The sequence below is a fragment of the Gymnogyps californianus genome, chromosome 3, assembly GCF_018139145.2.
Source record: "Gymnogyps californianus isolate 813 chromosome 3, ASM1813914v2, whole genome shotgun sequence".
Lineage (NCBI taxonomy): Eukaryota > Metazoa > Chordata > Aves > Accipitriformes > Cathartidae > Gymnogyps > Gymnogyps californianus.
The window spans coordinates 62,597,107-62,624,077 of record NC_059473.1 but is presented as its reverse complement, the minus strand read 5'-3'; the positions used below and the strand labels follow the sequence as shown (position 1 = coordinate 62,624,077).

Below are 26,971 nucleotides of genomic sequence, written 5' to 3'. Positions count from 1 at the left end.
CACTCTGCCTGCCTTCAGTCTGAAGAGACCGCTTAATGAAAAGTACCTATTGTTGTCTTTAAAGAATTAAAAAAAAAAAAAAGAAAAATCAAAAAAACAAGGAGGGAGGTATCAACTGAGTTTAGGCATTTAGGGTTAGCTTGCAAGGTAAGTTATTGGACAGCAAGTCCAGACTCCCAAGCCCAGCAACCTCCCAAGGACATGGTTACTCATGTATGGTTCTATAGTAAGCAAATGCCAGATAAAGAGCTCCTACCAGGTTCTTTTACTTCTTCACAGTTATCTCAACTTAGCTTATTTCTGTGATCACTTTGGTGCTGAGCTAGCACACTGGAAAGAGGGCAGAAGCTTTTAAGGTGGGCACTACCAAAGTGAATGCACCATCATACCTCCAGTATGGACATTACTCCTAATCCAGTAAAACTGTGTGCTGTCCCTTCTGCCAGAAAGTTTCCCCTTGGATCAGTAGGCTGAACTAGCACTGCACCTTCACTGGATCTGGCCCAAGGAGCCTGCAGCAACAGCAGGAGGAGAGGACGACGGGTGGCAGCAACCTGCAGTTACGCTGATCAGGTGTCACCCAGTGTGGTGGGCTAAGCCCATCCACCAGCTTGCTGCCACCATCAAAGGGGGCATTCATGTTCTTCTACCTTCTCTTGGGGGTCAAAATGCATCTGGAAGAGGTCTGGAATGTTTCAGTGGTGCCTTATTTCTGCTACTTCCCACACACACCCCACACCAAGCTCTTCTGGTGTGTTAGGTATGGCTGGACAGGTTATGCCAGGGCATAGCGTAGATGCTCCAATAGATAAAACTTACTGAAAAGACACACAAGCCAGTTTGAAGCAAAAATCAGCACAAACTGAAGTGCACTGTAGTTTTATGCAGAGCACCATTCCAACAGCTAAGCACACACTGTACATGGCTCTCTCACATCATATCAAACAGGGAAGACCTGTTCATAAGTAAGGGTGTGAAATTATTCTTCTGTTTGGGAACAAGCAGCAACCATACCTGTAAATTCTAGGCCAAAACAATAAGAGTTAAAATATAAAACCCTCTCACAATCACTGCACAAATTCTCTTTGTTACTGTTCTAAAAATCCCAACTCAATCTTATGAATTTGTTAGATCCTTGCAGGCAGCTCAAGAGACGCTACTGACACCGGCGTAGTGACAGCTCTCAAGCTTGTGTCTGAGAGCAGTTGGTGCTACCTCCCGCAGCCTTGCAACGCAGGCTCCAGCTTCTGCGTCGCTGGAGCCTCTCGAGGCTCCCTGTGCCGCTGCGCTTTAGAAAGTAAAGTGAAAAGCCATCTAGAGAAAAGCTTGATAACAACCATGGATGGAAAAAAAACAACAAAGAAATACGACATCACAGGCAGAGGAAAGAAAAAGCAAAACCAAGAATTTTCAAAGCTTTCTATTGATACATGCATAAACTAAAAATAATCAAAGCACCTGCAAGCAGCTGGCGCAGACTTCATTTAACAGGTGATGAAAGACACTTATATTATTTGTATGAAGGTACAAGGCTTCCATGGCAGCAAAGAAACCAGAAATAGAACATTTGTTATCAATTCTGTGCTCTAAACCAATACCTCACTGTTTTTCTCCCTCCTGTATTTTTCCTACTGGCTTCTTTTTAAACAAGATATAATGACTAACAGATGCTACAGCAGTGCAGTCCTCAATGAATGGGTAATTAACAGATGAAAGTTCAGCAGTTGTTTCCAGTTACAGTCAGATGAGCTGTACACTCCTCATCCCGTAAGTGAGGGAAGGGGATGAGCAAAGCCAACCTCCGCGCCCGTTCCCCACTGTAAAATGGTACAAAGTGGTACATATCGAGCGGGACTTGGAGGTGTTGAGATAAAACAAATCCAGACCACTCAGGTTTTTTAGGTGTCGTCTCCAGGATTTAAGAATTGCAAATACTTACAATACTAACTTTGCCAAAAGCTTAAGAATATTCACTACATTTAGTAAAGCTGATGAAAAGAATCAGTACTAGACATCTGATATTGACCAGTGAGATATATATATTACATAGATTCATTACAGTTTGTTCATAAAAACTTGTACTTTTTCTATTGTAAATAAAGCTTGTGAGTAAATAACTTCTGAAGCTCTGCTGATCTTCAAAATGTAATTTATTTCCTACAGCGTAAACAAATGAACAGAACTACATGCAGAATATGGAGGAACTGCCACATATGAATGAACGCAATGTATGGCTTCAAATAACTCAGTTTAGTTGCTACTCCCACTACTTGATAGCTGTCACAATTTTCATTGCTGCGTAGCTAACCTTAGAAATATGCCAACTGGGGCTTGTTTGCCATTTCTGCTTCAGGGTTTGGTTGTCAAAAACATAAACTGCAACCATAAAAACAAGCAAACAATACATAAAGTAAGGACAAGCTTGGCCAGTCTTCATAATTATTCAGCTGAATTTTAATTATTGCAAGAATAAGACCAAGTGCCTCAAAAGATTACAAATTAAGAGTGTCATTCCATGCGTGTAAATTAGAGTAACGCTGTTATGGTTGAAAATATCACTATCGTCATAAACACATGGTGCTGAGACATTCACTGTTTCAGAAATAAAAAAGCATTACTTTGGGGAATTATATTACCCAGAACAGATTTCAGCTGGCAATAACGTGAATGACTTCATATAGGAGATCAGGCCACACATGCTTATAGGTAGCAGCGGGCTGGGAAGGAGGTTAATAAAACTCAACCTGTAATTTCTGAATTACTTTTGAGCTAAAAATAATGTTTTAAAATATTTTCTTTTGGGGGAGGCAGGGCTTGGGAGAGAGTACAGCATGCTTTATTTTAAGGACTGTGAGGAGAGCTTTTAAAAAAAAAGAAACCCTAAAAACATCACCACTATAAATCTGATCCTAAGACAATAAATATCTAATGGTATTGAATTTAAAAAAAAAAAAATCTATTTTAGATGCATTTATAAACAGACAGGGATTTTTTTTTTCCTCCAATCAGTGCACTATCAACCCATAAGCTGAACAAAAATCCTGAAAACATACTCATACCATTAACTGCTCTACACAGTTAACAACAGTTCAGGACACTTTACTCAAAACCATTTATTAAAGAAAATATGAAGCCTTATATTTAAACACTTCAGTATTTATTATATCCTTTGGGAGTGGTTACAGAGAGTTGAACTACATACCAACTTACACCAAAATAACTAAATCTGTTTTCATTTCACACTTCGTGTTAATTCTCAGCAAATCTGCATGCGCACATTTATTTTGGAATCGGATACTTTTTCCAAATGTTGCCACTGGCATTGAAGAGGTGGAAAGAGGTACTGCCAACACCGAGTGGTCATAAAGCAACGGAGGGCTGGCCAACAAAGTACCAGAGCTGGCTCCTGTTTGATGTTTTTTTTCCTCGAGTGCCACCGAAACCAGGGGCTGCCCTAACTCCTGTTAACTGGCAGCAGCCCCAAATGGCAGCATTTGGCCACGCTTGCCCAAATCATTCCCCCCATTTGCTCATCAGGAGCTGCAAGATGCCCCACGCGTGTCCTGTGCCGCCTTCATGCCAGCCAGTGATTTTGCCTATCCTTCTTGGGAATCACAGGAGCGCTTCCTTGGGATCATTGCTTGTATAAAGTCAATGGCTTTTTAAATGAATGCAAGCGTGGACTAATGTCTCTCTCCTCGGCATAAAAAACCCCACATGTGATTTTCAGAGCTTTATAAACTCCAGTTCTGTGTAACGTTTGCTTCCCTGAAGTCTAAATCTGTTTTAAAGCCCTGACTTAGAGCTCGAGACTGGTGGAACCACTACTATTTCATCGCTTCAACGATGGTGCATTTTCCTCACTTCTCGGTACTCTCCTGCATATCTAATCATCAGGTTCTGATATGGACCAACTATGGACCAAGTAAAACACTACAGCAAGAAGCTACTGGTCACCAGCTGAAGCATTTCAAAAGATCCATCTTCCTCTACAACAGAAAGGGCAGCACTGCCGTGCATGATAGACTGCAGATGTGGGCATCCTTAAAAAAAACAACACAACACACAAAAATGCTGCAATACGCTCTTACATTAGCAAAAATTCTCTTCTTTTTATTTTTAATAATTATTCAAGCGCCATGACCACAGCATCCCAGTATCTCAAGGTCTGTGCTACGACCCTGTAGGGAAAACAGAATATCAGCAAATCAATCAGCTGCGCTTAATACTGGTCACATTAGTCAGCTGAGCACAAACAGATTAGGTCTGATTTTATTTTTATTTGCACCAACACCAAGATCTTCCCAGCATCCAAGAAGAAACCAGTCTGTAACTGAAGCGGGAGTGGTCCCACCAGTAGCCTACTGGACAAGCCTGTCTGGACTGCCACTTCTTGGGGGGGAGAGCGAGGGGGGCTGCTGTGAGCTAGCACTGAGCTGCGACCGACACAGCGTGGACGGGCCAAACTTCTCCTGCCACAGCTGGGCACAGGCAATTAAGACCTGAAAGCCACCACTGCCATGTAAATGGCGCCGAAAACATGGTTGGCATGATACCACTCAAGAACTTGATCGACGAGTGACAAAGAAAGCCCAATACAAGGGAACAGGATCATAGAAGTGCACATCATATGGAGAAATGCGAGTGTGTCGGCAGCCTCATCATTAAAAGCTGGTTTTGAGGTAGTAGTGAGGGCGAGCAACACAGACAAGATAAGCACAGGCTGTCTGCCTATCTGGATTGGAGATCTCACACTTTCAAGTGTTCAGGTATGCTTTCCTTTACCACAACAGAAGTTTTACTGTATTTCCTTTACACCTAAGTAGAGAAACTGTTCATTTTACCCATCCCCTGCATGCAGCAGGCACAGGGCTCCTAAGTCAATGCTGATGTCAGCACTCCGGCACAAGAGGTAACCCCCTCCTGCCTCCAACTGCCTCAGAAAGGCTACACCCTGGCAAACTCCATTTTCAACCAAACGCAAAGAAAACTCCTAACTTTTTCTGTGATCTTCAGGTATCGTGAACCTTGAAATTTAATTTTCTATACATACTGAAAACTTCTACATGTTCAGCTCAGTGTTTGTCCGTTTCCAATTTCTGGGTTGCCAGCAAAAGCACTCTGAAAAATTTAGGACTCCACGTAACCAAGAAAAATTGTTAATCATCCTGCTGCCAAAAAAAATATCCTTATTGGGGTACTCAGAAATAGCACCCTATCATACAATCTGCAGTGTATTATAGCAGATTTTCACATGCAGCAGCTGGCATTAGGTACACACCTTTCCATTTGGTATTTTTCACTTCTCAGCCTTAGTCTACTTTCTTTGAATACACTCAACTTTTGTTCTGCCAGAAGCACAAGGAACAATTTATAGCAAAGCCTCAAATTCTGGGAGGGAGTTAAACACAAGACCTTAAAAAATTCTAGACCCCATCTTTATCTCAGGAGCTATGTAAAATATTTTTCCCATTAGCACTTTTCACGTCTAAAATTTCAAAAGCCACTGCAGACATTTACATCTACCATTCACAAACTTTTTATTGGGAATCCTTCAGAGATTCATATTACATAACTCAGCTGGGATAAGTATTTGAGAGCAATTAATCACTGGGAATATCACATACACATCTTTTGTGAAATTTACTTAACCGAAGTCAAAAAGCATTTGACCCTTTCCACAGAAATCCTCAGACATACCTCATGAAGTAATTTTGGTATGTACATGCACGTTATAATCCTTTACCAATTTATGTGGTAAAACTATTTTTCAATTTGTTTGAATTAATCAAAGTGGGGGTTTTTGAGGAAGGCTTTTTAGGATTGTTGAAGCAGAAGGGAAGATTTCAGCCCAGGCATTAACCAGCAGATCAGCGAGAAGGCTGCCAGCGCAAGCCAGATTTGGAGGAGCAAGCATGAACCACAGCGTTGCAGAGAGTGTCTCTGGGCACACACATAGCCGAGCAGGCGAACAGGAAATCCAAGACACCTTTGGACCATTGCAACATTGATCATTAGAGAAGGTACTTTTGCGGTGAAGTTCCTAGTGCACCAAAATGAAATGTTATAATGATAATAAAAATACTAATTTCATACAATGCTGGGGTGAAAAGCAATGCCTTGTATTTAAATGTCTATGGAATGTTACATGGAATAATGAAATTATTTTCTTTTATCATTAAAGTCATCTTAATCATCACAGTCAGCCCCAGTCTGCAAAATACCAGGCACTCCTACTCCCTTCCTCCTCAGATCTGGTGGTTTGGCCACTGATGCCCTATTCATCAAAGCCAAACCGATCAAAGTGAAGTTCAACAGAAGGCAAGCCAATTCCAGCCAGATCAAGCTTGTGCAGCCTACAAATTGGAGAGCAGCTTAATCCATTGGGATATCCTGTTTCACCAGGATTGAGATGCAGGCTCTGATACTAGCTTACTTCAACATGCCACTTGACCTTTCTGAATTTTCTTTGTCTTAACTGTAAAATGGGAATTCTGCCATCCTCAAAGCCCTTCTGAGATCTATGAGCGAGAACGTCTTTTAGCTACAGCTATGGCCACATCACGATGGCCACATCTATGCTGTGGCTCACTTTGAAATATCAGCCGTGAAAGAAGGGATGTTGCTCTTTCATTTATTTTTTTTTTTTTGTGGTGGTATTTTCATACAGAGGTTTCCCAGTTCTTTGTGCATCAGTCCATTCTTCTGCATCCACAAATTCAGTAAGAGTATTTCCAGTTTCCAAAATCAAGATCTGTCTCTTCAAGACTTGCAGAGAAAGATCTCTAACCTTCAGGCAAGCCTTAAATCATATTAGAGTACATCTTGCAAGCTTACAGTACAAGAGTGCTGGTCATTATTAGAGGTCTCATAGGGATGCTGGCAACCGTGAGCACTCTAAGCATCAGTAGTACTCATAGGATTTCATCCACAGCATTTCAACTTCTATTGATTTTTCACATTAATTTCGTTTTTTTTCCTAACATTCCCTCCAGCAAAACAAGTGACACTTCTACCCCTCCCCTTCATCTGTTTATTTTTGTTTCACATACAAACAAAACCCGCACTGGCAACAGTAAGACAACACACATGAGAATCTAACTTGACTGCAAGATGGCTGCAGAGGACAGAACTTGGTTAGTTCAATGGGACCGATGCCTGCCTCATGCTGATTTTGTTTCTCTTCGATCCATCCCTTTCCATTTGTGCCATCTGTTCTTGTAACCACTTTACCTTTTCCATCCACAGCAAAACAGATTAACTAATTAAACGCAAAGGAGACATCAACTGGATATGACAGCACAGGTAGCCACGTTCCCCCACTTTCTGATCTCAGGACACCCCAGGCGGCTGGCAGAAGCCCAGCTGGGAGCCACAGTACCAGCTCGACATGGCACCGCTCGCCCCACTACTGCTCTACGGCAGTCCTGCCCTTACACCATACTCATTACTGAATATTAATAAAGCTTGATTAAAAACTCAAGGGCAATCCTTAGTCAGGAGGAACTCTGTTTTCAAATTTCATTATTGCAAAATCCGGCTTCCAGAGCATTCCTGGATATACCACCATTCAGGCTGCTACTTCCACTGCTGGTAATTTCCTCTCCTCCCAAAACAACCCCCTCTCTGTTTTTATAGCATTTCAGTGAAGAAGAATGAGAGGTAATCTCAGCAATTTTGCCGAAACATAAACCTGCGATAGCTAGAGCTACTGAAATAAATGGGGGGAAAGCTGGAGGCGGATAGTGTTCAAAAAGATTTTTTTACAAAAAAAGTGATTTAAAAAAATGTACCACAATCCACACAGAAAGCAAGCTGTTCATAGAGAGAAGATAAAAGGAATATAATAGCATTTCCTATGCAATAGATAGGCAAAATGTTGATCTAAGCCAATTACCTAATTAGGAAACATTGGGGGATATCCTCCCAAAAGAAAAAACCCAAAACTTACCTACACACTTTCTGCTTTTTCTCTCTCTCCTACATCTTCACTATAATAAACACACTCCCAAAGTGCCAGCCTCAGCATTTTTAACTCCCGAAGCAAGTGGGCGCTTCCCTACCAAGACAGCGCTTCAGTCTAACAACAGACTGAGCTCCGAGGATGTGAGCATGGGGGAGGGAAACTTCAATATTACAACCCATCCATCAACCACTTCTATAAAGCTCTTTTGTTCCAAGTTCATACTTAGCAACTCAAGGTCAAAACTGATGTTGGAAAACGCAAATCGTAAGTCAACCCAGACTTTCACCACTCTGTGTCTTCTTGACCTTAAACACAAACAAGAAACAGGCAAAAAGACATTTTAGCTACACAATACTTACATAAAAATGTATATCAAAGAATATAATCAACTTTAAAATGACCATGGATTAGGTTCTTAACGTACGCTACTAATGATACAGATTAGAAAAACAAAATCAGAATATATACATTTAGGATAAAAAGCCTTTACTTCTGTGGTTTTCTTACAGCTTGGACAAAGTCAATCAGTTGTTTTCACCTGATGGGGGCTTTTCTGTTTGGTGGTGGGGTTTTTTTGTTGTTGTTGGGAGTTTTGGGGGTTGGTTGTTTTGGGGTTTTTTTGGGGACACACACACACACAAGGTTTGATTGAAAACACCACAGGGAAAACTAACTGGTTTAAAAAAAACCCCAACCTTTTCCTCTCTGGTAAAAAACAAAGGAACACATCTCTATTAGCCTTTGGCTCTAAGAAGTCCTGGGTCAGATCTAGACAGCCTTAACAAAGAAGAAAAATAGTAGGTATTATGAATAAAAAGCAAGGATTTCATTGCAGCAGAGAAAACAGGATGTATTCCACAGGCTGTAACTATTCTCCTTAGAAACACAATAGGGGAAAAAAAATAAATCATTCATTATGCTCAAATACTTAAGGCCAGACTTTTCAGTGAACCCCATTTTTGCAAGGTTCCACAGCAGAAAGCAACGGAGGTGCCAAATACCTGAGATGACAAGCTTATCCAGCAGATATTTCCCAGAGGTGCTGTAACAAAAATCAATTTACATGTACAATACAAAGACGGTGTAAGACAAGAGAACTCTGACACAAAACTGTGATCTAGTATTTAAATCGCTTTATTTTAGGATGATCTGGTAGTCTTTAGAATTGTCATCTCAAAACTTTTTAAAGTTTTATTCCAAGAGCTTACACATAACATCTTTCATATGGGAAAAGTCCTGCCAAGAGCTTTAAATATAGCTTTATCAAATGCCAGTTTGGCTTCCTCCATGTGCATTTGGACACTTTAACGAGAGTTTATGAACTTTTATTGGGAAAAAAAATGAATGTATAATAATAGTTTGCCATCCATGTGTGTAAGTAATAGGTTATGTAGAAAACCAGATAATCCTGCAGTCTAACAAAAACATTTTAAAATAAGTTATTTCTCTCCAATAGCTTTTATTTAGCCCTTAAATCACAAGTTTCATTTAAAGCACCATCACGCGTACAAAGTCCTGGCACTTAACGCAGCCTAAAGGGGTGCTTACTTAAGGGAAGGATAGGAAAATGTGTTTAATTAGCAGCAACTCAGGATACTGAGGGACTACTTCATTTGATCAACTGCTGCTGTGGATGATGAAAAAGGTGTTTCTCGTAATTCTCACTGGAGTTCACTTGCTTGCCCCAAGCAAGGTGAAGAACAGAACTATATGGTATCTTTTCTAACCTGCTTAATAAAGTTCCCATCGACAAGCAAAAAAAGGGTACTGTATTAACGTAACCTAGATCCTAGACAGTTTCCAAAAACCTAGCCAAGAATCTTTGTCAGAATCTCGAAAAGAAGCTGCTGCTGAAATTCTTAAGCACGCAGAAGGGTTGTTCAGGACTCCTCCTGCAAACACTGAATGCTTTTCACTCTCTAAGAGATATTGCTGACAGTATCTGTAAGGTGAGACACTGGAAACAGTTTCCACTGTCTCCACTGGAGATAGTTTCCATCTTTCTGAGATCAAGTTTATTACCTTGCCTTTCAAGAGAAGCAGTAGGTATTTTTATTGAGAGTATTAAAGCTCTTCCAAAGAAGCACTGCAAGGTCGGAAGTCCTCAAGTAAATAATTATAAATAAATAATATAAAAAAAATTATAATTTAAAAAATGTGATTTTTGGCTGCCAGCTTTGTTACTTGATTAACTAACACCTTCCCTTACCCATCCTTTTTCAGATAAATGTGCTAAGACATTTACCTAAGGCCACAGAGCACCCCAGCTCTCTTGATCAGGTTTGTCCATCTTGGGTGCAAATTAGCACCCCTCTTGGACTACCTTCCAGTAAGAAGAGTATATTAGTGTTCCCGCTTATAATGCTTTGACAAGAGGCAATGAGCACAAACTGAAATACAAGAAACTCCATTTAAACATAAGGAAAAGCTTTTTTACTATGAGGGTAGTCAAACACTGGCACACGTTGCCCAGGCAGGCTATGGATGCTCCATCCTTGGAGATATTCAAAACCCAACTGGACACAGCTCTCGGCACTCTGCTCAAGCTGAGCCTACTCTGAGTAGGGGGTTAGATTAGGTGGTTGCATCCAGAGGGTAGTGGTCAACAGTTCAATGTCCAGATGGAGATCGGTGACAAGTGGTGTCCCTCAGGGGTCCGTATTGGGACCAGTACTGTTTAATATCTTCATCAATGACATACACAGTGGGATCGAGTGCACCCTCAGCAAATTTGCAGATGACACCAAGTTGAGTGGTGCAGCTGACACACCTGACGGATGGGATGCCATCCAGAGGGACCTGGACAAACTCGAGAAGTGGGCCCATGTGAATCTCACCAGGTTCAACAAGGCCAGCAAGGTCCTGCACCTGGGTTGGGGCAACCCCCAGCATCAACACAGGCTGCGCAACGAAGGGAATGAGAGCAGCCCTGAGGAGAAGGACTTGGGGGTACTGGTGGATGAAAAGCTGGACATGAGCTGGCAATGTGTGCTCGCAGCCCAGAAAGCCAACCGCATCCTGGGCTGCATAAAAAGAAGCATGGCCAGCAGGTCGAGGGAGATGATTCTGCCCCTCTACTCCACTCTCGTGAGACCCCACCTGGAGTACTCTGTTCAGCTCTGGAGCCCTCAGCACAGGAAAGACATGGACCTGTTGGAGCAGGTCCAGAGGAGGGCCACAAAAATGATCAGAGGGCTGGAGCACCCCTCCTATGAAGAAAGGCTGAGAGAGCTGGGGTTGTTCAGCCTGGAGAAGAGAAGGCTCTAGGAACACCTTATCGCAGCCTTTCAATACTTAAAGGGGGCTTATAAGAAAGATAGGGACAAACTTTTTATAGCAGGGCCTGTTGCAATAGGACAAGGGGTAATGGTTTTAAACTAAAAGAGGGTAGATTTAGACTAGATATAAGGAAGACATTTTTTACAATGAGGGTGGTGAAACACTGGCACAGGTTGCCCAGAGAAGTTGTGGATGCCCTATCCCTGGAAACATTCAAGGTCAGGCTGGATGGGGCTCTGAGCAACCTGATCTAGTTGAAGAAGTCCCTGCTCATTGCAGGGGGGTTGGACTAGATGACCTTTAAAGGTCCCTTCCAACCCAAACTATTCTATCAGTCTATGATCTCCAGAGGTGCCGTCCGAAGTCTGGGATTCTGCAATTTCAATGACCACGAAAAGAGCGTTTACCCTTTCAGTTGCAAAGCTCTCTATACATGATCTTTGGTGACGGCTCAAGCAGCCTCAAGAACTTTTCCTTGAAAAGTTTCATTGCATTCAAACTCACACAGTCACAGCTTCAACAACAGCCACCGAGGCGGGGGGGAGAAATCAAAAAAGGTACTGCAGCAAACAGCACACGGTTCAAGTATCTTTTGTAACACCCTGTAAGTGAAGACTATGCTCTAGTGTTAACTGAGATCACGCAGGACTTTCAGGCTGACTGATGAGAAGGACTCTGGTCACTTCAGTGTTTACCTACAGAGTTCATACCGAAGCCTGCTATTTGGTGGTATCTGCCTTTTGTCAGTCAGTCGTTTTTCCGATTTGCTATTTCTGTTAAATGATCAGATATTCTGGGGTTCTCCCTGGTAAGTTTAAACTTCTACTAGAAATATACTCATGCTTTCATTTGTCTTCAGGATTAAGTTTATTCATGTTTTATTTTTATAAGCCACTAATAATAATCTAAATTGGAAATACCATATGTGCACAGAGGTAACTAGTGATAAAACCAACGGAGCACAAACATGCCAAGCTGACAGGAGCTCAAATGAAGACAAGCTTTTGTCTATCATGACCTAATGCAATTTTCTACCAGTTGCAATACACAATGCATTTAAACCATTCAAATATTTGATGTGTTAACCTGCAGCACATTATCTCTAGTCTAGGTACAATGCTAAATTACCTACTCTTCATCCTACTGTTTACAAGCTGTAGCTGTTTCCAGACTGCAGCAAGTTTCACAATTTCTCAGCAAGGTTACTAACAGTTACAAAATGGTTCCTAAGGAAAAAGCTACTGTATTTTGTGTGTTGGGAAAAGGGGTGGGAGAGGAAAACATGCTCTGTTAGAGCAACAGGGTCAAAACAACACGCCTTGAAGAGCACTCCCTCCCATGTTACATACCACACTCTTCAGAGGGGACATCACAAATTACAGAATTCAAGCCAAACTCAGCAATGAGTGGGAGCAGGCAAGATAATAAGTACTGCAGATAGTTTTGGTCTTCGTTACCATCAAGTAGACACAATGTCTCTGTAACAGATACAGAACAAACAGAGGCTTTTGTAACATGACAAACTAAAAAACAGCAAGAGCTCTATATTTTTGTGGTATTCTTCGCCTCAGGCAAACACTCCGTGGGTTTCTAATTACCTGCTCTTCCTCTAGACCTCAAGAAGGCCCATAACTATTGTGAAACTTTGGGTTCTTCAACACAGACCTTTTTAAACCACACTTAGCTAAATTGCCATCTTCTAGCTTGACTTGTATGTGTTAAGACTAGACTCTCTCAGGGCAAAGAGCCTTACGCTCACAGTTAAATCTGTATTGTGGCTGTGCTAAATAAGTGCTTTCTAATGTTTTAAGGAAATTTGTGATTGCAAGTCGGCCAACATTGCAGTTTCACCTTCCTTCAGGACAAGCAAGCACAGCCTCCCTCCTCTCCGTGCAGGGGACTTCTTGCTGAAGGGCAGCCCCGTCCTACTGCCGACCACCAAGACAAGGCAGGGCAAGAGAACTGGCTCACACTCACCTCATTTTCTCCAGCTTTCCTGTCTTTCCCGAAGGTAAAGATCATGATTATAGATTACAATTCCATGTATTTTATAATTATTATATAATTATAACTGTGACTATAATTTCAAAATCAACTGTAATAATCTATTTACATTTAAACCACCCTCGTTAAGATCACGCTTGCCTCCCCAGGACGAGGTAAACCCTACATGATGCTACCCGGGATTTCAGCATGCATGGAGGCAGAGCCACTTCGGCACACGTTGCACAACCAGGGCCAAGCCCAGCTGCAGCCCGACGGGGTCAGGGCCCCCCCTCTCCGCGGGACTGCTCCCCGCAGGGCTCGGGCTGTCCCAGCCTGCCCAACAGGACTGCACACGCTCCCCACTGCGAGGGCACCAGCCAGAGATACAGGGAAGGGTGTTGGCCCCGTGGAGATCAGTTGCTATACCAGTTTCCTGTATCTTGCCTTCCCTCAAGCTCCCGAACACAACTGGTACAAAACCTTTCTATTCCCCCATTATCACCCTTCTATTTCCTACCCTACTCGTTCCCTATGGCATGCATTCAGCCATGCAAACTGACTTTTTGCGATAAACATGCTTATACCTTATAATACTCTTGATGTTCTATCACATACACATGCTATTAAACAAAAGCTAGCAGGAGGAACCACGCAGTAACAACCTACCTTTATTTTAATAGAACATGGAAATAATTTAATGAACACGTTTTAAAAAACTGCATCTAAAGTAACACACCAAGGCATATTATGAACATTACAGTATTTTCATTCTCCTTCTCCCTCATAACACACGTAGAACAAACTTATTAAGTTCTTTCTCGTATTTAAAATGTTGAAGTTCACAAAACAGGGCCTCCATCTTTCCAACACTACAAATCAAAATAGTATAAAGGAGACTATAACCATATACTTCATTGCATTATTGTTCATATACACATTAACATATATCTCAATCTTGCAGAGTGATTATTTCCAGAAATTCTTGGACTTCTGCAAAGAAACATTTTCAGTGTCTAGTATATATGTTGGAGGGGGGGAAAAAAATCATTCAAAATCTGAGAAAAAAGGATTTTATTTGCATCATGTCTAGAGTAAGGGGTGGGGTTGGGTGGGGTGGATCTTGCTGTGTAATCAATCAAGCTTTGCTTGGGCTATCTTTCTTCTAAATTGAAAATCAAGTACCACAGCTAACAAAAAAAGGGAATGTTTTAGATAAGTTTTGTAAGAGCTTGTTCCCATTTCCTGGTAGTTGGCTTCCTTTTTCTAATTCAAAATGTTTTAAGCACCTCTACGGACAACGTGGCTAACAACATTTTGAGGTTTTCTTTTTAACATTTAAAGATACCGCATTAGCCAAACATCACTTAGTTTTTCAAGCCATTCAAGCAGATTCAGTTACTCAGCATCAACTAGATACTGAATAGGAAGGGAAAGCCAACAGCACTCACTTGGGAGCTCTTTCCTCCCATACAACAGGAACAAAAGATGCCATTAGAGATAACCCACAAAGCACTCCTCCCGGGTCCTGCTGAGCTTCCCATAAGCAAACTCCATCTGTGGCCAAAAGCCAAAACTCGCCAAAGTAGAAAACAGAAGACAGATGTCCGTTTGCCAGGAGAAAGACTAAGCTTGCTTTCTTACTCAAACCCAAGCTGTTGAGAAAGCTTAGCAATGCAACAATCAGACACAGAAGAATATATGGAAGCCAGTGAGCAGCAATATTTATCCTACCACTTAAAAGTTGATAAGAGCTGTTCTGTAGCTAGCATTTTGATACTAAAAAGGAAAAAAATTGGGAGGAGCAAGGAGAAAGAAGAGCATTCAAGTACAATACATTACCATTTAGAATATTCTGGAGAAGTCTCTTGTTTTCATTTTCCACTTGGCCATTCAACCAGAAAAAAATAAAATAAAAAATAAAAAACCACCACTGTCACTATTACTCAATATGCCTGAAATATCTACTTTATCGTTTTTCCATTACTATTTACATCAGTATTTATTGGTAGTAGAAAAATTAAGTGGCTGAATTCTTCAGATAGCATCCATAGTTCCAATTTACTTCAGGAGGCATTATGTTATAGTCCTAATCTCTGAAAAGTAGGAGCTAAGTTAATTAAAAAATTACAATCTTAGATTAATCAAAATTTGCTTAGTTAGACTACAGCCTGATTACAGTAAAAGGAATATCCAATCAACTAACTTAACAGATCTACTGGTTGTCAAGATGTTAAATTTCAGATTAAAACAGAGCTGCTGCTCACATGTAGATTAGGGAAATTAAACCTACTGAAACATTAAAATGTCCTTTAAGTTCAACAGGTACAAGAACTCAGCCACAGATACACATTAAAGTGAATTCCTTTGAGGTTTTTTTATTTCAAGTAATACCTGGATACTCTCACTTCCACCACTGTAATGGTGTAAATGGTTTTGCTCTGGATTTATACTCCTACAGCAGAGCAATAGACATCTCTGTGTTTGGAAGGGAAGCATTAAAAACAAACAAAGGGACATACTCGGACAGAATTAAGACTATTACTATGGTGCTATCCACTGTGCCACAACCCCAGCCGGGAAGGCTTTACACTGGGGCTAACACCGAGGGGTATGAAATGGAGGGGGGAGAAGGGGTTGTCATGAGAAAGCCAGAAGCTCCATCAAATTTCACCCTTTCTTGTCTCTGCCTCCCATCCCCTCCCCTCCTTCCTCCCAAATCCTACCAACTATCAGGCATGCAGGGAGTGTTGTATTTGAGGAAGGGGAGATGCCCAAGGCCAGTTTTATCAGGCACGACATGGGTGGCGAGGTGCAGAGCGGGCACTGAAACGGTCACACCTCAGAGCAGGCAGGACTGGAGGCAGAGAGGCAGCTCAGAGCACACCTGGGGTGGGGAGCCTAAACTACTAAAGAAAAGGAGGAAGGGAGAAGAAGAGGAAGGAGAACAAAAAATAATCAGGCCTTAACCTAAAAAGCGTGTAGACCAGTGGCTCTGATGGGGAAACTACCAAGAGGAGTTACGGCAAAGCAATTACTCGGCACCGCCTCTCTCTGCAGGCACAGCGACCCTGCCTCCAGATTGCACAGTGATGTAAGCACAACCACGTTCAGTAGGACCTTAAATATCCGTATTCTAACTACTCATAATTCTCAAAGGGCAAGGAAATCTCATAGGCACAGTGCTGATTAAAGGACAAGAGGCCAATAAATAAATAAATAAAAACCAACCTAACTTAAAACACCATAATTCACAAATGACAAAGAAAAAAAACACGACAGCCTGAAGCCAGAAGAAGCCCTGCCCAACTAAAACACAGTACAATATAAATACAAACAACTTGCAAAGTCCACCCACATTAATCTGTGCTTAACCCACAGGTAGAAAGATATTTTTTCCAGTCTCTTAAGTGGCGTGTCATCCAGGCTCTCTGGAGACTGCCATCCAACCAGCAGGTTTCCTATACAACCTACAGCCGAGAACAACGTGTAATTACCATGTTTAATTGATCTTGTTAACTGTTAGGGTGGACAGCTTTGATCTTGCCTGCTGATAGCTAGTTTAAGACTACAAAAGAAACTGGGACTTTGCATAATTGCCAAGCCTTCAATGTGCATTTTTTAATTCCTTCTGTTTCTCAATCTCCCTTTCTGTTTGTGCTGCACTAATGCTCCTGATAACAAGAACCAAAGCACATGCCCTCGTTTATCCTATCATTTATTTGAACATGCAGGGGAAAAAAAGAAAGATGGGGAAAGGGAAATTGCCCCTCCTTCACCCAGAAATACGGAAAAAGGCCAGGAATTACCACAGTGAATTTGGCCTTGGCAAGGTTAAACTCAGTATCCCATGGCTGATGGCAGCCGGCATCAAACGCTTCAGAGGAAGGTGCAGGAATCACTAAGCATGTGTGGGATAATCTGCTCCCCATCCCTCTTGAAAGCCTCATCTGACTCTCCACTGATTAGAGGCTGGTTTAAATTCCAGGACAGAGGTTTTGAGGAATTTCAGTGGCTTTCCACTGTGTTGTTTTATGTTTGTTAATAGGTTCACCCAAAAAATGCCTCTTCTGCAGGAACTTCATATTAGCAGCTTAGGAGAGAAGCCCACAAGACCAAGATTACTAGCTCGCACTCAACCAAGCTGAGACCGTGCCAATACTAATAGGAAGAGAAACTTCTGAGGACATTTTATTGTATCCTAAAATATCTAGGAACCTTCAAAATAGATCCTAATTAAAAACAACTAATACAAGTATGTTTAGTTCATTAACTACCTCTCCTAAACACAGTTTTCCTGAATGATCAAGCCAATCATAAGATCTACAGAAATAAATGTTCATAGGTGGTGTATAATAGGTTCTGAGCAATGTACAAAGCAGCTCTACATTTCAGCCAAAGAGTGTCAACTGTTTTCAAAACAGCAAGCCAAACCCTCATCAAACTGAATTCAGCTGGAGCTTTGCCACTCAGCAGGACAGCGACTTGGCCCACCGTCCCCATGGGAAATCTTTTTCTAACTCAGACTTTCTTCCTGCTTATTTCAAACAAAATCTCCTTTGGATCAGGTTGAATTTCCACAGATAATTAGTCTCGCACTAGCTAAATAAAACAAGAGTTATATTGCTTCTGAGCAGCAATCTGAATAATTACAACAGGGTAAAAGAGAAAATCTCTTCCCCCCCCCCGCCCCCCGCAAGGGGAACTTAGCAATTAACTGTTTAACGTGGTTTGAACTTTGCTGCTGAATCTTCATATTACACAGCAACAGAGAGGAGGAAAGTACCATAGTGCGCAGTCACCTCAAGCATCTGCAGAGTATTGGAGCCGAACTGTAGCTCCCACACAGCGTTAGAACAGAATTTTTCACCTGAAAGTCAGTCCTTTCTCACCAAAGGTTCCTCAACAGCACACCATGGTTTTGGCGGTTGGTTTGGGGTTTTTGGTTGTGGTGTGGGGTTTTTTTTTTCTTTTGGGGGGGGTGTGTGTTTGGTTTTTTTTCCTAAACCTTTTTCTAAAGAAGGTTTCTTCTTGTTATTACAAGATGACGAGTATCTTGTACACTCTATCCTTACATCAGAAGCTATAGAAAGCCCAGAAAGTCAGACAGCCCGTTCATCTCCTGCCTACTGCTGATACTGTCTCGAATAATGCTCACTTTTGGTGGCGAGGGATGGAGGAGGGGTTTCCCTAGGAATAAGCTGAATAAAGCTTCCTGTTCAGCTAAAGCAGGAAATGTGCTCCAGTACTGCCTTGCACACAAAGAGTGGAAAATACTTACTAAACAAAATAGCAGGAGATGAAGTGTAAACTGGATTGTCCTTCCATCATGCAGACAAATAGAAAGCCATACTCCCCGTCCCCCCAGCTCTCTTGCATTAATGTGCTTAAACTTGAAAAAAAATACATACATATGTATGGACGTTCTGCATGAACATCAAATGATTATGCTGTGCCTTTAAAACCAAACACTGAAGGATTTTAAACAACAACAACGCTAATTAGGAGGTAGCATTTCCTCCCTCCCACAGGATCAGTTTCTTCTTGTTAGAATAGGAGGTACAACTGGCCAAACCCCATCCTACTACTGGAGAAGCTGAACCAGAAGTTGTCATTAGGTTAACCTCCCAGCATTTCTCTCAAAACATCTCTTCAGAAAGACTGAAAATAAATACCACAGAAGATGGAAGGGACAGCCTTCCAGTCTGTCAAACCATTAGGATTCACAGAAAACAACAACAATATTAATTTTTGCATAAGTGTCTGCAGATGGCAGAAGACAAATATTAATGGAAAAAATGTCCTTCTTCATGCCCTATAAAAACAATGACTGTTTAAGGCCTCACAGCGTTTCCCAAGAGTTGGCCTTGTAATTCACGCAAGATTTCTCTGCTGCCATCATAGGCCTTTTGATGAGCTCTGATCACTTCAAAGAGGCACTTGTCCTCACCCACCCTGACATTTAAGAACTGAAAGTGATGAAAACTACATCACCTAATGCTAGGTCACAGCTACAGATGCACACTGCTAGAAGATGAAAAGCTGTTAGGCCAGTTCCATGGTGTAAAACATATTACGGCAGCTGGATGCTGGAAACATATAACAAAACACCACGCAAAACAGCAATGCACATAAGCTTAATGAAAACCTGATGAGAGACTGTTAAAAAAAGTACTGAATCTAATTAATTCTCTAGACGTGGCTAGTGCAGTTAAACTAAGGTCATGAGTACTGCATACTACACTTGAATTTTATAAACCACCCGGAGCCATTAGTGCCTCCCACCACCATGAGTTATAAGCCAGTCATTGGCCCCATAGGAACATGTCTCATCATATTTTGATGTCCCTTCTTATGGCACAACACCCTGCTCATCATGCAAAGCTCAAATACATGTCAGGAAAGCATTTTACTAAATGGCCTTAAAAATATCCTTGTATTGAAATAGAGTCAGGCACAAGTTTCTCAGTTGGGCGACGTAAAAAGAAGCTTCTCTACCACCCTAAATGGAAAGTTTAAGACAGCCAAATCAAACCAGAGAGAGCTGAACCATTCCAGTGAACCCCAACATCAGTGGCGAACCCTCGAAAAACCAACCATCACTAAGATCACATACAACTGAAAGCTACCTTCAATATCCTGAAGCGGACATGAAATTAAGCTTTCCGAGTGCATGTGGCACACCAATATAAAACCCTTGGAAAGCAGGCCTCCCAGCTGAAGGGCATGGCAGACGTCCAGCCACTCTTGATAGATGAGGAAGTTTCGCCCTAGTAAGGGTTGCAAAGACATAGCATCTACTGCAGTACAGCACATCATTAACCAGTTTGCCACGTCACAAAGTTCTTTTACATGTGGTGCAACGAATGGATGTACTTGAACTAATGCATTCACTACAGGATACCAAAGAGTATATAACACAAGAGAAACAGCAGAGATCATTCAAGACACATTTACCTATTAATACTCCAATACGTATATCCAGGAGCATATGGATCCTACACACACACACAAGGACACACCGTACAGCCAGACAAGCAAGCGCAGTCTACGACTGTAAAGAATGACTAACTGAAGACAAGGAGCTTTGTTCTCCCTCCTTTCCCTCCCTCACACCCCCACCCATGCTCAGCGAGGAACAAGCACTAACAGACCCCTGTTATCTGAAGGATACTAAATGATGAAACAAAATGATGATAGTACACAAATAAAACCCCTCGCAATTTCAAAGTGTGTACTTTCCCAAGCACCAGGGACATATGCAGCATAGCTTATACCAGCTGCCCATCTGTAGCTACCTCCCAAGAACTGATTGTGACCCAGATTTGAAATTTGCTAGTCCTCTTCTGGTCCTTCTCATATAAGATCATGCTGGGATCATAAAAGTCACCCTGGGACCTTCGGTTCCAAGAGGAAGTTATTGTCTGGGCCCCACAAAGAGAACAAAAGCCATTTATTCAAGTAGAAATTACCCATGATTTGAACAGCAGGTGTACAACGTCCTATCCCCTCATCCTGAAAGTCAGAGCAAAATACTTAAGTCATCTGATATGTCATGCTGCATCTGCCTGTGCATCATGAGAGATACAGTAGTTTAAAATATTTTCCCCACAAGAAAAGGTTTTTGAGCAATAATAATCTAGTAAATGGGAAAGCAATTAAATTTGTTTACAATCGTTGTTGTTCTTACAGTCCCAAACCAGCGAACAGCTTTCTCCATGAAGCTTCTGTATCTTCAAACATGGGAAGGAAAAATCCCCCTTGTCATTGTTCCCAAACAAAGCCAGCATTATTAAACCATTCTCTTTGTTTTGCACATATTTCCCTTTAATGCCAGGAACAGGGTTAAACTTGCAGACAAGCCTTGACGGCTTGCATTATAGAGACGTTCATGATGCTAACTACAACCGATCATCCCACCCGGCCTCCTTGGCCAGATTACAACATGTAGAAAGCATATAAGAGAATTGACATGTCTTTATGTGCAACTTCATGTCAATATGCTTAGCCTATACATCAATGCCTTGTGACCGATAGGCAAACAAAATAATCTTCCTTTTCAAAAAGGCTGCACTACATACAATTAAAAAAAAAAATATTAGAAAGAAATCATCATTAATTCTTATTGACTTTAATAAATGAGATCTTTGAAACGTAAATATTAGCAGCAGCAATGCAGCTGTTAAGCAGCAAAATTAAATTTGACAGCAGAGACGCCACTTACCAAAGACTTTAAAACCAAATGGAGAAAGCCAAACATAAGAACAGCATTCAGTTTTGTGAATTGCAATGACGAGCAAAGATCATCAAATTAAAAGCAATAACAGGTTTAGCTCAAAGAACTGAGTTGTAATAAAAAAAATTACATAGTAAATATATAACTTGTGCAAAACAATGACCAAGAGAGACTACAATAACTGACACATGTAAAATTTCAGGGTTTGCACAGTGCACCACTAGCCTTATTTCACCCTTCCCTTTAGATGTGTTGTATCAGTATACAGTAATAATGATCTCCCTATTTAAAATAGGGATAAATAAATACTGCTTCCTATCAGGGCATCAATGTAATATACCACCATATTGCAGGTATCCCCACTAATAAAACATTCTCATTTCAAGTCTGACTGCACCATGCCATGCCAAACTAACATAACTATATTGGCAGAAAAGGATATACCTGTCTTGGTGAGGAAGAAAAGCTCCCTAAGTTTGTCAAGCTGTTAGAAAGCACCAAAAAAGTCAAACTGGTTATCACAGAACTTTAGCCTAACACTTACAAACCACAGAAATAGCCTTTTGGTAAGGGTGACGATGGTTTCCTCCTTTGGAAGGACCATATACTGACGTATACCATAAGGAATAATTCTGCAATGAAATAGGTAAGTTACCCATACAGGATTCATACTCTTTGAATCGTATCTGTGAAAGGCCTTCCTTATCAATTTTGTTCATAAGTATGCCATATGCAAAGCAGGCTTTCTACTGCCATTTAGAAGAAAACTATTGGTGGTCTCCGAGCAGCAATCCTATTTAGGCTAGGCTTATACTTTATACAGCTGCCACAGAAGTTGCAACACAGTTCTTTGGATTCGTGAATGCTTCCAACACACTGAGAAAGCTAAGCGGATGTTGCAAGCCATCTTTCACTTAGTCTGTGGGGAGCTAGGACACGCACAAATGAAACTCCATGTAGCAGATGATACAATTTTTACGGATCCTTTCTCCAAAGTTGGACCAAGCTCGGAAAAAAGTTTTCCTATAGCTCTGTGTAGCTAGCTGTACAATTACTCGCTTCTGAGGGCCACTTTACAGGCTCAGAAAGAAACTTAACGAGAACCTCCCCATGCTGCCACTACTTAGGAATCCGAGGCTGAGTCTGGATCTTGCTGCTTGTGCTCCATAAGAAGTTGAAAACACCAGCTTGGGATCAGTTTTGCACGCAGAACAGAAGCTCAGGAGAACCGAGAGATACAAAACTAGCTGCAAAGTGTATCCAGGTTTCTATTTACCGAGGTCTTCCCATGCACATACAAAAGAATTAATCAGGCATGTGGGCTGAACTGTCAGAAGCCCGGCTGATCCGAAGTCTAGCGCAAACTCGGCATAAACATATCAACAAACCCACCCAGCCCACCCTCCGGATTACCGCGCTATCTCCCAGCTAAACTCTCCCTGCGCTGGAAGTGCCGACAGCCCGCCCGCTCCCCTCCGCCCCCGTGTCAACCCGCTGCCCTCGCTGCAGACACCCTCTCCCCAGCGAAATAGATTTCTGCCAGACACAGGCACGGGGAAAACACCGGCAGCCACCGGCCCCGCACGCCGACACCTCCCTGCCCGGGCGGCAGCCGGGGCCGGGGTCACCAGGAGGGGGACGAGCAGCGCCGCGCTGCAGCCGGCAGGCACCGGCGGGGCCCCGGGAGGAGCCGCGGCGGGACGCCGGGGGCGGCCGCCGCCACCTGAACACGGGGAGGGCGGGGGGGGGGGGGGGGGATGCTTAAGTTTCCCTCTTGATTTTCTTTTTTCCACAAATAAGTAAATAAAGCAGAGCCTGCCGCGCAAACCGCCCCGCCACCGGGCGGGCGCCCCCCGGCCGGTTCCCTCCCCCCGCCCCGAGCCGCCCCGCCACCGTCCCGGGCTCGCAGCGGCGGGGAAGGGTCGCACTCACGGATCTTGACTTTGCGGTGGTCGAGGCGGGCGAGGAGCGCCTCCAGGGCGCCGAGGCGGCGCTGGAGCCGGGCGTTGCGGTGGCAGAGGGAGTCCGCCTCGCTGAGGATCCCGCCGAAGATGTCGCCGGCGCAGCGGGAGAGGTCGGAGAGCTGCATCAGCAGCGACACCAGCGCGTACGAGCTGACCTGCTCCAGCGCCCCGAAGAGCGGCACCGCGCCGCGGCGGCGCCCGCCGCCCCCCTCCGCCGCCCCGGCGTGGTCCCCCGGCGCCGGGCCGCCCCGCTCCGCGCCGTCCCCGCCGGCCTCCTCCAACCTGCACAGCTTCAGCGGCTCCACGGTCCGCAGGGGGAACGGCATCGCGGCCGGGGGAAGGAGGGCAGCGCAGGGCACGGTGGCGGGGGGGGGGGGGGGGGGAAGGGGGGGGAGAGAAGCTAGGCGTCCCCGGCGCAAAAAGTCTTCATCCGCGCAGCGGCCGCGGTGACAAAAGTTCAGAAAGAGGAGAGAGAGAGGGAGGGAGGGAGAACAACAACAACAACAAATGAATCGGGGCGGGAGGGCAGCCGGGCTACGCGCTCCGGGGCCGGGGGTGAGCCGCCGCCGCTGCCGCCGCCTCGGCGGAGGGGGAGCCCCGCGCGGCGCCCATGTGCGGGAGCGGCCCCCGGAGGAGGGAGCGGCCCCGGGAGGAGGGAGGGAGGGGAGGGGAGCGAGGGAGGGGAGCGGGGCGGCCGCCGCCGCAGCACCGCCGCACGGCGGGCGCGGGGAGAACCCGCGGCGGCGCGGCGCTGCCCTGCGGCCGGGAGACAGGAAAGAGCCCGGCTTTCTCTCCCCGAAGTGGAGATGGGGGGGGGGAGGAGAAGGAGGAAGCGTGGGAGGGGGCTGAAGTGCCCTGGATGCGGCCGCAAAGGAGGAAAGCCAGCCGGGGGGGGGGGGGGGGAGGAAGGAGGAGGAGGAGGAGAGAAAAGCCCGGAGCAGCCCCACCTGGGGAACCCCGCGCCGTTGCAGGCACTTTTCTGAACGCACCAAACTCCCAACCCGGAAAGCGAGAGCTGGAAAGAGAGGAAGAGAGAGGGGAGGGAGGGGAAAAAAAAAAAAGCCTCCACGAACCTGGGAAAAGAAAAAGAGGCCGCCGCCTACCTGTGGCTCCCCGAACTGGAGCCTCTGCCAGAGCCTCACCCTTCCCGGCCAGCTAACAGCCAAGGTAGCCGCTGCCGGCCCGGCCCAGCCCCGCGGGGCTCTGCGCCCGGGCCAGCGGGGCTCCCCGGGGGGGCACCAGCCCCCTCCGGCCCCGCTGCCACCGCCTCCTCCTGCCCGGCGAAAGGGGCCAAGCAAGAGCCGGGGCAGGTCGCCGCTGGCGTCCCGCCTCAGCCTCTTCCCCTGCCGTGCCGCAGGTCAGGCCGGAGGTGCTGCTCAAAGGCAGGGGAAGAAGAGCCTGCCTGGGAAACAGGAGTCGCGGTGTGAGAGGAGCTCTAGCTGTTGGTTGTGGTTAATTTTTAGTAAGATTGACACTAAGGTAGGAAAAGCAAAGTCTGAACCAGGCAGCGTGACATCGAGTGTCGCAGCACCAAACGTTGCTCCAGCCCGTAATTCTGGTATGGACCGAAGGGAGGTTCAAGCCTTAGAAGCCCCTGCACTTTGCCCGTGTAAGACACAATCAGCTCTTCATCGAGATGACTGCTCTAATGGGCTATTCCCCGCAGAACCAATTTAGTCTAATAGCAACTGTCAACAGCTGCTGTTTAATTTTAATTGGACAATGCCCTCCTTGCTCTGGCTCCTGCTATATGATAAAAAGAGGAACCCAATCCCTCGCTTCTTGTGGAAAAGGGCCCTGGGGAAAAGCAATTGTATGGTCCCTTCCTGCCCCATAGCCTGCTCTGGCTCTGTCTGCAGCTGATGAATCTATGATGTGATGAAAGAAAGAGAATCAGCTGGAGAAGGAAGGATCCAGGGACAGATGCACTGTGCCCTTCCATTAGCATCTTCGGGACACATAATTTGTAACAAAATATTCTGCATCATAGTAATTCTCTCATGTAGTTTTAGCCTCAGTTACTTAAGGGAAACCTGAAGAAAACTATTCCACCAGTAGTGTTTCAGAAGCTCCTTGATGCATGGAGGAGTTTGGGGGCAAGGCCGCAGACAGTGGAATACAAACCAAAGGCTCAATGGCATGCACAAGAGTTAAGATCTACAGGAAACACATTTAGGGGCAATACTCATACACAAAAATTGAAATTCACTAATTCTTCTCATACATTAATCAAGAAAAATCTTTCATCTTCAAGTTTTCCCGGCGGGGGGGGAGGGGAAGTAATGCAATCTAGTGTTACTAAAGAACAAAACCACCTTTCTTCAGACCTCGGTCCATGCAGGTTACCTATGGATTACTTTGCAACTTGGAATGCACCCACTGATTTTCTGTTACAGACAGTACCACTGAGTGCATATGTGCTATATTTGTAGAAACTGATGAGAAGAACATGGTGCAAACAGGCTAAATGGTGTTTTATCAGGGATTTAAGCACATAAGGAATCCTAAGCAATAGTCTTGCGACAGGGAAGCTGTCAGGATTGATTAACAGAGGATGGAAAGCAGTCATTCTCTCATATTGAATTCTTCTGGTTTTATTTTGGGACATAATGTCTTCATTAGTTCTTAGATGTCTTTGTTTGGGATAGTTGTTTGATAAGAACTATGGCCTGTTCACTGGCATGTTTGAATTGAGAGGAGTGTATCTTTGTTTTGTTTAAACTATAGGAGTATCATGGGGAAACCAAGTATGAGGTGGACTTACTTAAATATAAAACACAGCAGGAGGAAAACAAGCAAAGAGCTCAGTTCAGGTGTCAGCCAAAAAGAACCCACAGCAACTTATCTGCCAGGGCAGATATCACAAGAACGTGAGTGTGTTTGTTTGATTGGAAATTACTCGGTTTTATTTTGAAGTTTTAGTAATAGGTATTTTTAAAAAGATACATTTACTCGTCTAATATCCTTTCTGAAAATTCAGATCAAATCCTGATATTGCAAATATTTTTGCATGTTCTTATCTGTAGGCAGGAAGAAGTATTTAAAACAGATTTGAGTGCAGGGAGAATAATAACAAGAAATCAAAACTTTAGGCAACACCTAAATGCAGTAAAGAGCCTCAGCTATTGTGAGTGGAATTTCACTGCCAGTGAAGCCTACTTTACCTATTTCACTGGTTCCTATGTTTGCAAATTGTAAAATGAACTACTGTGACAGCTTGAATATTTCTGGTGGGAATAACGTCTCATAAAAAGTAAGGTCTTTTTAGGACTGACAGTTAAACCAAGTTAAGAAATAAAGCTGAATTTTGAATGCACTGACGTTCTTGAAATATTCAAAGTCTGTATGTTTATTCCAGAAGAATACTTTTTTCTCATTAATTTACTTGGGTCCATTTTTCTAGAATGGGCTGTTACTATATGGAATACTCAGAAAAAAACAGGTGTGAAAGAAATGTAAATACTGAGTGCCTGAAATGTGAACATCGGTTAACTGAAACCAGTAAAGGATGGTCTCAGAGCTTGTTTCTTCCAGTGCAAAAGG

General features: G+C 43.6%; 1 protein-coding gene across 1 annotated transcript in view; it reads right to left on the bottom strand.

The window, feature by feature from the left end:
- Nucleotides 1-23,754, bottom strand: part of NHSL1 (NHS like 1) — a 184,640-nt gene extending 160,886 nt beyond the window's left edge. The window contains exon 1 of the mRNA XM_050894254.1: nucleotides 23,397-23,754. Within this exon, the coding sequence (XP_050750211.1) occupies nucleotides 23,397-23,754 (358 nt within the window). The remainder of the gene's footprint in view (nucleotides 1-23,396) is intronic.
- Between the last annotated feature and the right edge of the window lie 3,217 nt (nucleotides 23,755-26,971).